Genomic DNA, 15,614 nt, shown 5'->3' with positions numbered 1-15,614 from the left:
ACTAAACATCTTAGAACAAATATCTGATCTACACACCCTTTTCCCTTCCTAAATCCCCCTTGTTCTTCTCCAACTAGCTCCTCTGTCATATGCCTAACCCTATCAATGAGTATTCTACCATATATTTTACCAGTCACACTAAGTAGGCAAATACCCCTGTGGTTACCACATACTTCTCTCTCTCCTTTTCCTTTGTATAAAGGAACAATTATACCAGATTTCCAGTCCTCTGGAACCCGTTCCTCTTCCCAAGCCAATCTACACACTTCCATATCCACTCCACAACAATCTCACCCCCATACCTAAGCATTTCACCACACACTCCATCAATTCCTGTGGCCTTTCCCAACTTAATCTTCTTCATCGCTTCCACTACTTCCGCCCTACTGATCTCTTCGTCCCTCCTCTCATCTCTTCTTCTCTCAGCCATTCCCCAACCACTTATACTCGTACTGCTCTCATTCTCCACATTCAACAAATCCTCAAAGTGCTCCTTCCATCTCCTCAGTTTCTCTCTCTTCTCCTCCAACAATCTATTATTCGTATCTTTCACTCCCCTACTATTTCCCCTTTCACACTGCCTTCCTTTCTTTACCTCCTTCCAAAACAATTTCTTACTCTCCCTCCATTTCACACTCAGATTCCTCCCAAACTCCTCATCCACTTTCTTTTTACTCTCCTTCACCAGTCTCTTAACCTCCCTTCTCTTGCTCACATATACCTCTCTCTTCTCCCACTCATCTTCTACCCTACGTCTACTCGCTAACAATTCACTATATGCCTTCTTCTTTTGTTCCACAGCTCGTTTCACCTCATCATTCCACCATGCTGTCCCTTGCACACCCTTGCATCTCCTCCTCACTCCACAAACCGCCTCACACGCTGCGCCTATCTCTTCTGTGAATATCTTACATACATCTTCCACCCCTTCCATCTGCTCTAGCCTTCCCAGTCTTTCTTCCACTATGCTCTTATACTCTGTCATTTTCTCACTTTATCTTGCAATTTCTCCACTCTTCTCACAGGAGTTGCTTCCTTCTGTCTTCTCCTTCGTCTCCTCAACCACTTTCTTTTCAGCTCTACCTTGGCCATCACTAAGTGATGGTCCGAGTCTCCATTCCCCCACCCTCTCCACACTCTTGCATCCAACACTTGTCTTCTCATTCACTCATCCACACACACGTAGTCTATCATTGCCTTTCGTTCAACAAGTTCACCATCCATCCTCCTCATTACGCTCCGTGTATACCGGTGGATCATTGTATGCCGAAAGTAGGTGTTGGCTATTGCCATCCCCTTACAAGCACAGATGTCCACCAAAGCACTTCCATTCCTATCTGCTTCAGCTGGCACACCCCACTGACCAACCACTCCATCCACTCGTACATTCCCAACTTTGCCATTCATGTCTCCAATCAACAGCACTCTCTCGCTCCTCTCAAACTTGTCTATACACGCTTCTACACTCGCCCAAAACTCATCTTTCACTCTTGCCACTCGATCCTCTGTCGGGGCATACACACATACAATCGCCCACGCTTGTATACCTACTTTTATCCTCACCCATACAATCCTTGCACCCACTGTTCCATACTCTCTTATATTCTCCTTCCACTTCTTGCTTATCATCAGACATGCTCCCTCTCTTGCCCTCTCATTTTCATTGACTCCCGCACATATACCTAAACCATAATCCCATTCTCTCACCCTTTCACCTCACCATTTAGTTTCAGTCAATCCACATATATCCACTTTTGCATCCTCAAGCACCTGAACAGTCTCTCTCTTTCACTTCATCATTCACTCCTCTCACATCCCACGTTCCCACCCTAAGAATGTCCTTCGTCTGTTCCTTAGTCGTCAACGTATGGTCCGTCCGGGTCCTAGACGCTTTGTTCGCTTTTTTAGTTAGTTCTTTTTACAGGGTGGGGCACCAACCCACCACCAACCCTTTTAGTCGCCTCGTACGACAAGCAGGGATACTGGGGGAGTATTCTTGAAACCCCCCTAACCCCCAGGGGGGGAATAGTTTCAATTCCATGTCGCAAATGAGACTTCATTATGCATGTTTTGATATAGAATATATATGTTTGTGTGGTTGAACTGAAAATTTTTACAGGCTTTTATAATAAGTAAATTGATTTGTGACCCATTAGCATTTGGCAGTTTGTTTGATAATTCATCTTTTTGCTTTTATTTTCCCATTTTTTTGGTCCAACCCATCCTTTTTTATAGTTTTAGTAGGATTATAATAATGATGATAATAACAAGGCCTAAATCCTCCATTTTGCCAGGTGTTGTGTGGGCTAGGTCACTTACACACACAAGGCATTGTGTACCGGGACTGCAAGCCAGAAAATATCTTGTTGGATGACCATGGTCATGTCAGAATATCAGATCTTGGCTTGGCTGTACAGATACCAGAGGGAGAGATGGTGCGTGGACGAGTCGGGACTGTTGGTTATATGGGTATGTGTTACTTTCCTTGTCATTTGTCTGTTTATTAGTCATTCAATTAATCTGTCATATGTCCATATCATTATATAGTTTTTGTAATTCCCAGGCATACTTAAGTTCAGTAACTTTAATTAGTATGTTATTGATACATTGGTATTTTCGATTAATCTTTCTGTCAGCATACAGTAGTCCCTTCATATATCATGATTTAGAGACCTAGGCATACTGTTCAAATACAACAGCATTACTAGGTTTAGTTCTCTTTGAGTAAATGGGAAAACAGGAATGAAGTAAATGGGAAAATAGGAATGAGACAACAGCCTCTTAATATAAACTCAACACATGAACATTTAAAGAAAAATATACAAACACACACACTAGCAAGCACTCTGATAGATCAGAACAGTGATATTGAGAAGATAACGCAGGTGAATGAAGCAATGGAAAGTTACAAAAATGATGTGTAAAGTATGTATGCTGAAATGATGAAAGTAAAGAAAGACTTAGAAACGAGAGTCGAAGAAAAAAGTGTTAAAAAGGAAGTGAAAAAAATAATCCAAAACAATCCAAAACTGGTCAAAGATTCAGCAAATATCAACAGGTCCATAGTAATCAGTGGAACAGATGAGGAAGAAATAAAAAACAAGATTTTGAGAAACAAAAAGGAGATGGCAAATAGAATGAGTACAGTACAAGTCCCATTATTCGGCATCTATGGGACCAGGATGATGCCGAGAAATTAGATTTGCCGAATAATCAAAAACCTACCCACTCAGTACCTTAAATATATTGGTGAACACTTATCACCACTTATGGTACGGTATTACAACTGTGTTTGGAGAGAGAATCTGAAATATATATATATATTAGTGAACATATACAAGGGTAATGACACAGTAGGCCTACAAGTCAGATAACACTTCCTGGATGGCCGAAATGATACGGAATATTACCTACCAGCTCAGTACATCACTTGTATTGGTGAACTCATCACTACTTATATTATTACAAATATGTTTGGAGTGAGTACTGTATACAGTACTTTTTCCAAACAAAATAAAATAGGGATCTGAACTTGTAAGGTCTTTCTAATGAAGTCATAAATTACATTTAGCACTCTTGTTCGTTTTTTTTTTTTTTTTTTTTTTACATGTGAAAGGAGAGTACTGATGGAAACAGTAATGTATTCCATGAACCCCTTAATAACCTCTGACACTGAACAACCCTTTAAAGTACCGATGTCGAGTTAGTGAGCTATGGAAAAACTGTGAACAATTATGGGAATGGAACGAAGGTCACTGGTATGTTTGCACGACTCTATGCTACGATTCCAAGCAGTCAGGGGGTCAGTTAATCTCAGATGTTTTCGCCAATTTGGTAAATGCACCGTAACTTTATCAATTCTCCAGTCAATCATAGCGAATCATAGCATGGGTTTAGAGAGCTAAATAACACATTTCTAGGTGCGCCAGACGATTATCTTCACATCTTATAAGAAAATGGAAGAAATTAAATCCCTTTCTGAGTACGTAAAGTTCTTCCATTCTTCTGAAATCAATTTATTTTTCTTAAAGATGGGAAGATAATTGTCTGGCTCACCTAGCAATGTGTTATTTAGCTTCCTAAACCCATGCTATGATTCGCTATGAGTCACGGAAAGATTGATAAAGTTACAGTGTATTTACCAAATGGGCGAAAACATCTGAGATTAACCGACCGCCTAACTGCTTGGAATCATAGCGTAGTCATGTAAACATACCACTGACCTTCGTTCCCTCTCCATAATTGTTCAGTTTTCTTTATAGCTCACACTAACTTAACATCACTGACATCGGTACTGTAAAAGGTTGTTCAGTGCCGGAGGTTATTAAAGGATTAATGGGATATATTACTGTTTGCATCAATGCTCTCTCTTTCACGTTAAGCACAAAAACAAACAAAAGAATGAGCACTAAATGTACGTTTAACTTTCATCAGGGAGACCTTAGCAATTCATATTCCTCCAGTTTATTTTTAAGTATTTTTCTGACTTTAGGTTAGGTTAGGTTTGGTTAAATTATAAGGTACAGTTAAACTCGTTTAGGTTAGGTTCAGTTAAACAGGACAGTCCCTTCCACTATTATGCTGAGGAATAAAAATACTAGAGCTGTCACAGCCGTACAGCTAAAAACAACGGGGAAACTGATTTAACAAGCAACATTTATTTACGGGTAATGCATTACAGTGTCAGTGGTTCATGGGCTACTCAATTACCGGTGTCATTTTCAGGAAGGCATCAAGAATGAAAGAATTTCAAGAATTAGCGTGGGGGCTTGGAACGTAACCCTCGCTAATTTGGTGGGGGTGGTTACTGTAGTGTATGATACTGTGCAATATTGTAATCAATACAGTACTATACCTGAATCTGAATAAAAATATAGAAATTAGTGAACATACAGAAGTGTAATGAAACATTAGGCCTACAAGCCATAGATAACACTTCCTAGACTGCCGAGATGATTCCGGACATTTGCCGAACAATCAATGATTTTCGTAAATGGGACTATTTCTCAAAACTGCCGAAATGTCGGATCTACCGAACAATCAGCTGCCGAATAATGGGACTTTTACTGTATATTGAAGGAAGTATCAGAGGAAATTTGTAATAAAGACTTAGAGGAACACAAAAGGCTAGGGAAGTATGAGAGAAATAAGTCTAGGCACCTGAAAGTAACTTTCCAGAGTGTGAACACTATGGAGATAATACTAAAAAATGCAAACAAACTTATGGAAAAACAGGAATTTAAAAACATACCTACTCTCCTCATGGGGAAATATAGGATTGGATGATGGATGGATGGATAGATAAAAAGGTGCCTAACTCAAGAGCAATTGGGACTACTAAAAGATAAAGAATGAGGGAAGGTCAGAGGAAGAAAAGAGTACAGATTTTTACAAACTACTATGGGTTTCAGAGGCCGTGTCCCACAGTTTTTCAGGAATAAGTTATCAACAAACAGTTGGCTCAGTATGAATTTCTGGTAGAGCTTGTTGCACACCATGCCCTAATTTTTGATAATATAGTGCATTACCAAATGTGGAGAAATAAGGCACTTGTCCATGACAAGTGATGCGAAAGTCCCACCTTAATGACGACGAAACGGACAAGGGTTCCGTAACATTGGTCAGTAGGCTCCACCCACCCCTCCAGCTCTCTCCTGCCCCCACCCCCACCCCCCCATTTTCTGTCTGTCTGTCTGTCTTTCTGTCTGTCTGTCTGTCTGTCTGTCTCTCTCTCTAAAATCGACACTACGGCCAATAGCATTTGCCTTTTACATATATTAATGAGGCATGCATTATGCTTTATTATATATGTAAATCTTTATTTAAGAGTGACAGATGACCTGACGCAAAGGCAAGAGTAGGGTAGGGTGGTGGGTGATAACGACCATGATTGATGGGAGTGCAATGGTGTGAAGGTCTTCAGGTTTTGTGTGATTTTGTAGTGGATTTTTTTTGTTCCAATACAGCATCAATTGCAGGATGGTTCTTGTCTTGTCATTCTGTGTTTGTAGTCAGGTGGAATGGGACAGTTGAGGCCTGGTCTTTTGTCACAGGTTGGGTATGGGTCGGGAAACGGAAAAGGGTGGAAATATGGCCGAGGAGGAAGGGTAGTGTAGGTTAAGTACATTGAGGGAGATGTTGGTGAAAGTAAAACACACAATAAAAAAATAAAAAAAATGAGGAGGCTGGGGGACAATGGGACATTCATACAATGTTCATAGGAATGCAGAGAGGTGGTTGTGGGCGGGTTCTGTTAACACGTCATTGTAGACGATGGAAGGAAGAGGAGACACGTTGGGAGGATAAAATGATGCAAACAAAATACTCTGGACGTATTTTATTTAATCCTCGTCACTATCAAGGAATAAGTCGTCCTCGTCATCGCTGTTGAGGCTGATGATAACCAGATCCACGCCTTCGTGGATGTTGTCCGTGGACTAGTACTCGTCCTCAAAAGCTGAGGATTGTCGGACTACACCCACCCACACCTCTCCAGTGGCGCAAAGCCTGGCTTCCTCCAGCCTGGCTTGCAGGTCCGCTCAGGTGAATTAGTGTAGCGAGGAGCGCACGTGCTGTTTCATACACCCCCACACCTGCTCGATGGCGTTGAGCTCAGGATGAATGGGAGGCAGGCGGACGACCTCGTGGCCCCACGTGCGAATGATGCTATCAGCTGTGTACTGCGGCTCTGGTCAGTTTTGCTTGCAGATGAGCAGCAGCTCAGGTCGTGTGGCGTGTGGTGGGAAGGGTAGCCTGCGGTCCTCCAGCTATTTTATGAGATCCGCTTTCATGGTGGCAGTGGTGGGGCAACGACTCTCCTCCATCAGCTGGCTGTGATATGGCACATTATCCATCACCAGTACCGACGGCTCAGCCAGGGCAGGAGCTGCGATGTCAGCCAGCGCAGGAACAGCTCGCCGTTCATCTCTTCGTAGCAGTTATCGCTGGTGTTCTTGGTGGAGAAGCAGAGGAATACATTTTCGATGAAACCGTCGACTGTGCCAACCGCCACCACCACAAAGCACTCTCCTTCTCCGGGCGGCACCTGACGGCTGTACGTGGTGCTAGTGGCAGGCTGAGTGCTGTCCACCCACTCCATGCTGTTGTTAATCCAGGTGGTGAACCACGTCTCGTCCAGGTAAACCACCTACCTTCCCTTCTCCCGGTGTCGTTGGAGTGCCTGGAGAGTGCTAATCCGGTGGCAAACGATGTCCAGGGACTCCTTCCTTACATACATCTTCTGTTGTGAGGTCTTGTAACGGAATCCCATGTCATGGATGAGTCACCACACAAATGTTTCCGAGGTCCAACGTCAGGGAACCAGCCGTGAAGCTCTGCTTTGCTGCAAACTTGGTGTGGACATTACGGTGAATGGCTCCGATGGTGAAACTGTCGAAGACGGGCGGTGTTGTGGGTGCTGTCGGTGTCCCAGGCTGAGACCTGGTTGTGCACTGCACCTTCTTCCAGACTGCTCCCACCATCATGCCCATGGCTTCTGCAACCTGGTCATAAGGCCTGTGTGGGGAAAGGCCAATATGAATGTCTGATGTGGCACATGGAAAAACCAAATAAATGCTCTTTATGGCAGTGTAAGCATGGGATCATGGTACAAATACCTTTCTTGTTGTATGGATAGCTATAATTATTTTAGTTGTAGCTATCGGGCTCACCACTCCAGCGCAGCCAGTGACTGGGTTGCAGGAAAACACCCTTATTATGTGTTACTACATAAGATGAGCATAATAACTAACTTACCTATTCAAAGTGATCCTTAGCCAATTGACGGCTTTCTCTTTGTTGTATAAGGAGTAAAGTTGCAAGACAAATGCGTTCCTACAGCCTCACGGACAATACTCCAACATACATGCCATGGCACCACTAGAGCCAGAGTCTTGTAAACTGGGGAAAGTTCTGAACACTACACCTCGCCACATGTTCGAACCTTGGTGAATGAGACCTGCGTTAGTGAATCTGTATTAAAGCACATGCTTGTCCGGTAATTGTGAATCGGAGGAATGAAGGAAGGGAGGGACGGAGGGAGGGGAGGATGGTCAGGGTATTTACCAATGCTACAACATCAATAGCCACTCATCATGCGTCCGAGTAGTAGTCATATCGCAAACATATGGATTATTCTAATCATCCTAAGGCATACAGTGTATGGCCCCATAACCCTGCAACCCCCCTTCCCATCCCCCCTACCCAACTAGTCCTGCTCCCACATCACCCCTCTTCCTCACACACAGTTACCAGACATGTGTTTGGATTATATATTACAGATTCGCTGCTGTAGGGCTCACTTTGGTTGGTTCGAACCTGTGGTGAGGTGTACTGCCGTAAGCCCTCTTCACAAGGGAAAAAGACACACACACACACACACACACACACACACACACACACACACACACACACACACGAACAAACAGCCGGAGAGAGCAGACGTCCCAGCCATCGCTGCTAACCTTAAGTAGTTTCAGGAATTTTGTCTGTCCTGTCTCCTAAGGTCTTGTTTTAAATTCAAAATAATGAAAGTTAATAGACTACCAAATATGTAAAGATTTATTGACTAGATTGTACATGAATGTTTGTAGTTTTTTTTCGGTAACAGTTGCTTTGGTACTTTAACCAACATCAAACATGGCCGAAAATATAAACAATGAGGGACTCGAATTTCAAGGATTTGATGCTAATACCAATGTCATGGACCTGGTTAAAACATTAATTATGAGGATTAGTGAACTCGAAAAGAAAGTAGAGAATCTAGTGATAAAGGATGTGTCAGTAAATACGGAAACTACCATACAGAGTCTGATCCAGTCCAATGAAACAGCCAATGAAGAGATTAGGAATTTGAAGCGGGAAAATGTTGAACTGAGGAGGAAACTAGAAGAGAGTACTAATAAAACGGAGAAGGTGAGTAATGTATTAGAAGAACATAAGGCAAAGTGGGCACATGTAAAAGAAGAACAGAAAGAAGTGGTCAGCTTAAGAGAGATCATTCAGGAAGAAAGGGAAATGAACAAGAAAGAAATGGAAGAAAATGTAGTGAAAATACTGAAGAAAAAAGAGAAAATAGTGAGAGAAACTGTAGAAAGGAACAGATGTGTGGTAGTATTTGGAAACAGGGAAGAGGAAGAAAAGGTTAGGTTCGTAAGACTCGAGAGAGACACGAACATGGTGAGAGGAATATTAGGCAAGATTGACCCCGAAGGAGACAAGTGGGTAAAAGAAATTGAGGAAGTAAGGAGGATAGGGCCTCACATGAAAGGGGAAACAAGACCAATGAGAGTCAAGTTTACATCAGAAAGTGTAATAAATGAGATACTTAAAATGACCTGGAAATTAAGCAAAGAGGCGGGGATGGAAAATATTATAATAAGAAAAGATCTGAATGAAGAAGAAAGAGAAGTTTTAAAATCATTAAAGGAAGAAGTAAAGGAAAAAAATGATAAGAGGACAGAGGAAGAATGTAATACTTTTTTTTGGAGAGTATTGGATATGAAAGTAAGGAAATGGTATTTAAGGAAATAGAAGTGAAGGAAACTAAGGGGGATGGTTGTGAAAGATCAGAAGTTGAGGAAGTGGTACGGACAGAGAGTAGGAGAGAAGAGGGTATTAATAATGTCAAAAATAATTTGAAGGTGATATATACTAATGTTGATGGTTTCATATCGACAAGGATCGAAATTAATGATTTCTTGAGAGAACATGAACCTGACGTCATGTGCTTTGTAGAGACCAAATTAAGAGAAGATATTGATGTTCATTTGGGAGATGGTAAATACAAACTATGGAGAAAAGACAGGAAAGAAAAAAAGGGAGGAGGAGTGATGATAGCAGTGAAGAACAACATAAATGTAGATACTGTGGAAATGGGAGAAGGCAGGGCTGAAGTGATATACATGAAATTAGAAACTGGAGAGAATGTTAAGAGAGATATGGCGATAGTGTATGTTCCCCCAAAGACGAGAGCATGGAAGGATGACGAATATCATGAGATGTTGTCAGATATGGCTAGCTACTTGCAAAAAATAATTGAGAGAAGCAATAATATAATTTTGGTGGGTGACTTTAATTGTAAAGAGGTGAACTGGGAGGAATGGTACTTGGGAGGCGGCGAGGATTCGTGGGGCACTATGTTATTAAATATAATAATGAATAATGTGATGACGCAGTGGGTCAAAGAAGAGACACGGTTTCGAGGTGAGGACACACCAGCAAGGTTAGATTTACTGTTCACCAAAGAACCTGATGTAATAGAATCATTGGAATATCTCTGTCCTTTGGGAAAAAGTGATCACGTGGTCATTGAGTTCCAGATGTTAATAGGAAACGTCGAGCCAAGGGACGAGCTTCATAGACAGGGAAGATACAACTTTGGGAAAGCAAATTTTACAGGATTGAGAAACTTTTTTGAAAATGCGGATTGGAGAAAATTCAGAGAAACAAGAGAGATACAGAAGAAGTGGGATATCTTTCTAGACCTCTATAATTTGGGAGTGGAAAAATTTGTACCAAGAGTAAGAGGGAAAGAAAACAGGAAAAAGGAGTGGTTTAATAGAAGGTGTATGATAGCAAAAAAAGAGAGAGATAAGGCATGGAACATTTGGAGAAAGAGAGGTAATGACAGAACAAAGGAAGAATATAAAAGAACAAGAAATGAATACACAAGAATATGTAGAGAAGAAGAAAGGAATTTTGAAAAAGGTATAATAGACAAATGCAAGGATGAACCCAAACTGTTTTATAGATTTGTTAATGGCAAACTGAAACAAAAGGAAGGAATCACCAAACTGAAAGTAGAAGGAGAGGTCTTTAAGGATGCGGCAATGCAAGCAGAAATAATGAACAAACGTTTCCAGTCAGTTTTCACTGAAGAAAAGGAGCTTGTGGAAGGAGAGGGAGTGATTAGAAATGTTCCGGTGATGAAAGATATAAAAGTGGAGGTACAGGAAGTGTATAAATTACTGGAAACTCAAGATGTAAGGAAAGCCCCAGGAGCTGATGGAATTTCTAATTGGGTACTGAAGGAATGCAGAGAACAACTGGCGGATAAAATTTACAGCTTAATTGTATGCTCACTGGAAGAGGGGAAAGTGCCAAAAGAATGGAAGAGGGCAAATGTGGTACCAATTTACAAGGGAGGAAACAGGGAAGAACCCCTGAATTATAGACCAGTGTCTCTAACCAGCATGGTCGCAAAATTGTGTGAGAGAATCCTGAAAGACAGATGGATAAAATGTCTGAAAGAGATGAATATTTTGGCTGAATGTCAGTTTGTATTCAGAAGTGGAAGGTCATGTGTTTCTAACTTGTTGAGCTTTTACTCAAGAGCGATTGATGTGGTACAGGAGAGAGATGGTTGGGTGGATTGTGTGTATTTAGACTTAGAGAAGGCCTTTGACAAGGTACCTCATAAGAGACTAATGTGGAAACTAGAATATATAGGAGGACTAAAGGGGAAACTTCTGGAATGGATGAGAGACTTTTTGAGAGACAGACAAATGAGGACAGTAATAAAGGAAAAGATGTCTGGATGGAGGGAAGTAACAAGTGGAGTTCCTCAAGGCTCAGTGTTGGCGCCAGTAATGTTCCTGATTTACGTAAATGATATGGTAGATGGAGTGAACAGTTATGCAAGTCTGTTTGCTGATGATGTAAAGATCTTAAGGAAGATTGAGGTTTAGGAGGATTGTAAAATACTGCAGGAGGATTTGGATAGGATACACAATTGGAGCTGGACGTGGGAAATGAAATTTAATGTAAAGAAATGTAAAATATTGGAAATGGGTAAAAGTACCAGGAGACCATCACTGAATTATTTTTTGGGTAATGAATTAATCACAAAAAGGAGAGAAGAGAAAGATTTGGGAGTGCTGGTCCAAGATAGTTTGTCACCAGAAAAGCACATTAACAAGATAGTTGGAGAGACTTATAAATTCTTGACTAACATAAGAGTAGCATTTCATTATATGGATGAGGAAATGATGAAAAAATTGATAGTGGCCATGATCCGCCCCAGGTTAGAATATGCAGCGGTAGTGTGGTCCCCACACAAAAAGAAAGATATGAACAAGATTCAGAGAATACAAAGAACAGCAACCAAGATGGTCCCCAGTCTGACAGACCTGTCATACAGAGAGAGGCTGGAAAAACTGGATTTGCCTTCGTTAGAGGAAAGGAGAAAGAGGGGAGACATGATTGCGGTGTTCAGGACCATTGTGGGAGTGGATAAAATTGACAAAGAAGATATGTTTGTATGGGATAAGAGAGCAACAAGAAGACACAGAATGAAATTGAAAAAGTCAAGCTGGTTGAAGGATATCAAGAAATATAGCTTTCCTTACAGAAGTATAGACTTATGGAATAGCCTGGACAAAGAGATCGTCCAGTCTAAAAACTTAAACGAGTTTAGAGCTAAATTCGACTTACTGAGAAACAGCGACGGAAACCCACGAGCATAGTACATTCCATGTATATCACAATTATGTATATTAGGTAAATACTTAAATACAGTAACCCCTCCAATATCCGGATCAATAGAGCCATCGGTAGGTTCGGATATTGGTTTCGTCCGGATATTGGGCCCCAGCTTATGGACTTGTACTTACGGACCCTAACTCAGAGAAACACCTATACAACTCCCTCCGGACATGCATAGCACCTATTTAACACCCAAATCACACCAATAAGGCACATAAATGACTGAAATAAATGCAAAAGAAACATAAAATGTGGGTTTAGAAGTATGTTCATACATTAATAAACATTCTGGTACTTACGGACTCTAACCGAACCTAACCTAACCGAACCTAACCGAACTCTGAAAAACACAATCCTACTGCACATGCTTGAGGTAAGTTTAGTATGGAAAGAAGTACAGTATGACACTTTCTGGTAAGTATAGTATGGAAAAAAATACAATATGAAACATTCTGGTAAATATAGTATGGAAAATAGTACAACATGAAACATTCTGGCTACTTACAGCAAGTCCCTGGCCACCTCGATGAATAACCGCCTCCTCTCGGACTCTGACAGTAAGAACGATTTCCTGAAGCACTTGCACTACACTCTTCCTGAAGTCTTGCACTGAACTTAGTCACTAACACACAGAAGTCCGTTCTTTTCACAGTGTTCACTTTAGTCCAAATAATGTTCCAGTTTAATTTAAGTGTTGCACATTAACTTTTCCCCAGTTTTTTTAATTTTCCAAAGCCAAAACAAAGAAGGTTAGTTATGTTAAATTTCTTTTCTACTTAGTCTTTTCTCCCAACTTGAAAACCTTAACACAACACACCATTTTTTTCACTGCACAACACTCAAAATTCCCGTGTGGTCTAGTGGAGAAGTTCTTGCTGTTTATTCACTGTCAGAGCCCGAGAGTATCACTGGCAGGCGTCCAAGGGGTGCATCGGTGGGTTGTGGTGATGGCGTACCGACTACAGAAGACTCTGAAGATAGCCGCAAACTCACGTCGAGCGGTGACTCCACTGTAGCTGATGTGCTGGGCTGTGGCTCGGAGCATGAGGGCCTGTCTTGGGGAGGCAACGGAGTGGAACCAGGGCTTGGCACAGCGGGGGTCACGGGCCTGAAAAAACTGTCAATCGTTGACTGACGCAAGAACCGACGATTCTGGCGATTGATGATGCGCTGCCTGAAAGCACGCACTTCCTCCACGAGTCCCAAGGGCCCCATCTCCCTGTCGCAGTCCGGGTGTTCCAGGTAGTCTAGGACGAACTCTAGATGTTCCCGGAGTGCACTCAGCTTGGGGATGGCTGGAGTAGTGTCCTGCTGAGCGGAGTCTGCATCATCATTGCCTTCGTCGTCGGAATCTTCAAGTTCGGGACTGACACCAGCAACCGAAGACGCGATCTCGATATCAGACAACGTCTGATACCCAGGATCACCCTCGTCGTCGTCCAACCACTCACGAACATCGTCCACATCAGCATCGTCGCCGTGCGTACGTAGCCGTACATGGAAGTCATCCACGTCAAACCCTAGGAAATCGTACTCCACATCTGTTCCGAGAAGCAGACGAGACCAACCATTTTCAAGAGTTTTCACAGGGACTTCCTTCCATGCACTAGCCCAGTTTTACAGCGCAGACTTGATGTTGTAGCGGCGAAGGTTTTCCAAAGTCCGCTTGCCTCGAGTGTCACGTCCTTCCCTGCGCTCATCCTCGTCCTCGAGAACAACCATCACCTTGTCCAGGAACTTCTGACGGTACAGGCGCTTTTTTGCCACAATCACTCCTTGGTCCATTGGTTGAATGAGAGCAGTCGTATTAGGTGGCAGAAACATGCACCTAATACGGCCATTTTCAGCAACCAAGTCCTTGTCGCACGGGTGGGCAGGTGCATTGTCGAGGAGAAGGAGAGCCTTTACCTGGTCGCGAGGAATTCCCAGTGTCTTCGTTTGGTAATGTATGACCTCCTTGACGAAGTGATGGTGAAACCAGTCTTTGAAAATCACAGCTGTGAACCATGCTTTCAAAGAATGGTACCATATGACAGGAAGGACATCCATCACCCCACGAAGGCACCGAGGCTGCTTTGCACGGCCAACAATAACGGGCTTAAGCCGGTGCATGCCGTTAGCATTGGCACAACACAAAGCAGATATCCGTTCCTTAGAAAGCTTGCGGCCAGGTACACGCTTCTCCGTCTCATCGGCGAGAGTGTTCGTTGGCACCGAGCGATAGAATAGGCCAGTTTCGTCAGCGTTATAGACTTGACCGAGAGTGAGGCCCTCCCTGTCGATCAAGCCTTTCACCTTGTGCCGAAACTCGTCCACTCCATCCTCGTTAGCGTCCAATGCTTCGCCATGTGCTTTACGGTTAGTAAGGCCATGTCGTAACTTGAACACGAAGAGCCAACCCTCGGATGCCTTGAAGTCAAGGGCGTCGTGAAGCCTTGCAAACTTCTCAGCAGCAGCCTTCAGCTCCGTTCCACGTACCATCACACCAGCTGCACGTTGCTGTCGTTACCAAATCAATGTGGAGCGGTCGATCTCTGCATACTTGGGGGTAAACATAACCTTCCTCTCCACATTGCGTTTGCTTCTCGACGAGAAGTCAGCCGTGTACTGCATGAGCTTGTCTCGGGAACGCTTGATATCGAACAAAGTCGACCGGGCCAGGTTGAACTCGCGGAGATTGCGTGAGGAAGACCAACCCGCATCAACCTTCTCCAATATCTCCCGTTTCTTCTCCAGAGTCAACACCACTGTCTTCCTTTTCTCAGGAGGCGGGGCCATCATCACACACACTAAGAGTAGGGCAGAGAGCAGCAGGAGGCCTTGCAGCAAGTACGGCACCACCACAAAAGCGAGCACGTGGGCAGCCATGGCGAACAGCGTAGGTCTTGTCGCGGTGAGAAACAGGCGGGAAGTGGGGAGGATGCAGCGGCGCTCTATCGGACGTCGGAGGAATGACGAACCAAAACAATGCTCTCACGCGGCACGCGCGGCAAGTTCAAATTACGGACGGCAAAAAATCGATTTTTTTTTTTTAATTTTTTTGGATTTTCGGACCATTTTTGGAATGTTTGATCCCAGGACGATAAGGTCCGGGTAGTGGGGATGTTCGGTTATTGGGCGTCCGGATATTA

The 15,614-nt window shown here is 42.9% G+C and overlaps 1 protein-coding gene across 1 annotated transcript in view; it reads left to right on the top strand.

Moving 5' to 3' along the window:
* Positions 1 to 15,614, top strand: part of LOC145414965 (G protein-coupled receptor kinase 2-like) — an 854,061-nt gene that overhangs the window by 484,453 nt on the left and 353,994 nt on the right. The window contains exon 8 of the mRNA XM_080284376.1: positions 2,295 to 2,469. Coding sequence (XP_080140502.1) covers positions 2,295 to 2,469 — 175 coding nt within the window. The remainder of the gene's footprint in view (positions 1 to 2,294; positions 2,470 to 15,614) is intronic.

Source organism: Coenobita brevimanus, chromosome 101, assembly GCF_032717465.1.
Source record: "Coenobita brevimanus isolate Jiangsu-jjx chromosome 101, ASM3271746v2, whole genome shotgun sequence".
NCBI classification, from domain to species: domain Eukaryota; kingdom Metazoa; phylum Arthropoda; class Malacostraca; order Decapoda; family Coenobitidae; genus Coenobita; species Coenobita brevimanus.
This window is presented reverse-complemented; position numbering and strand designations above follow the sequence as displayed.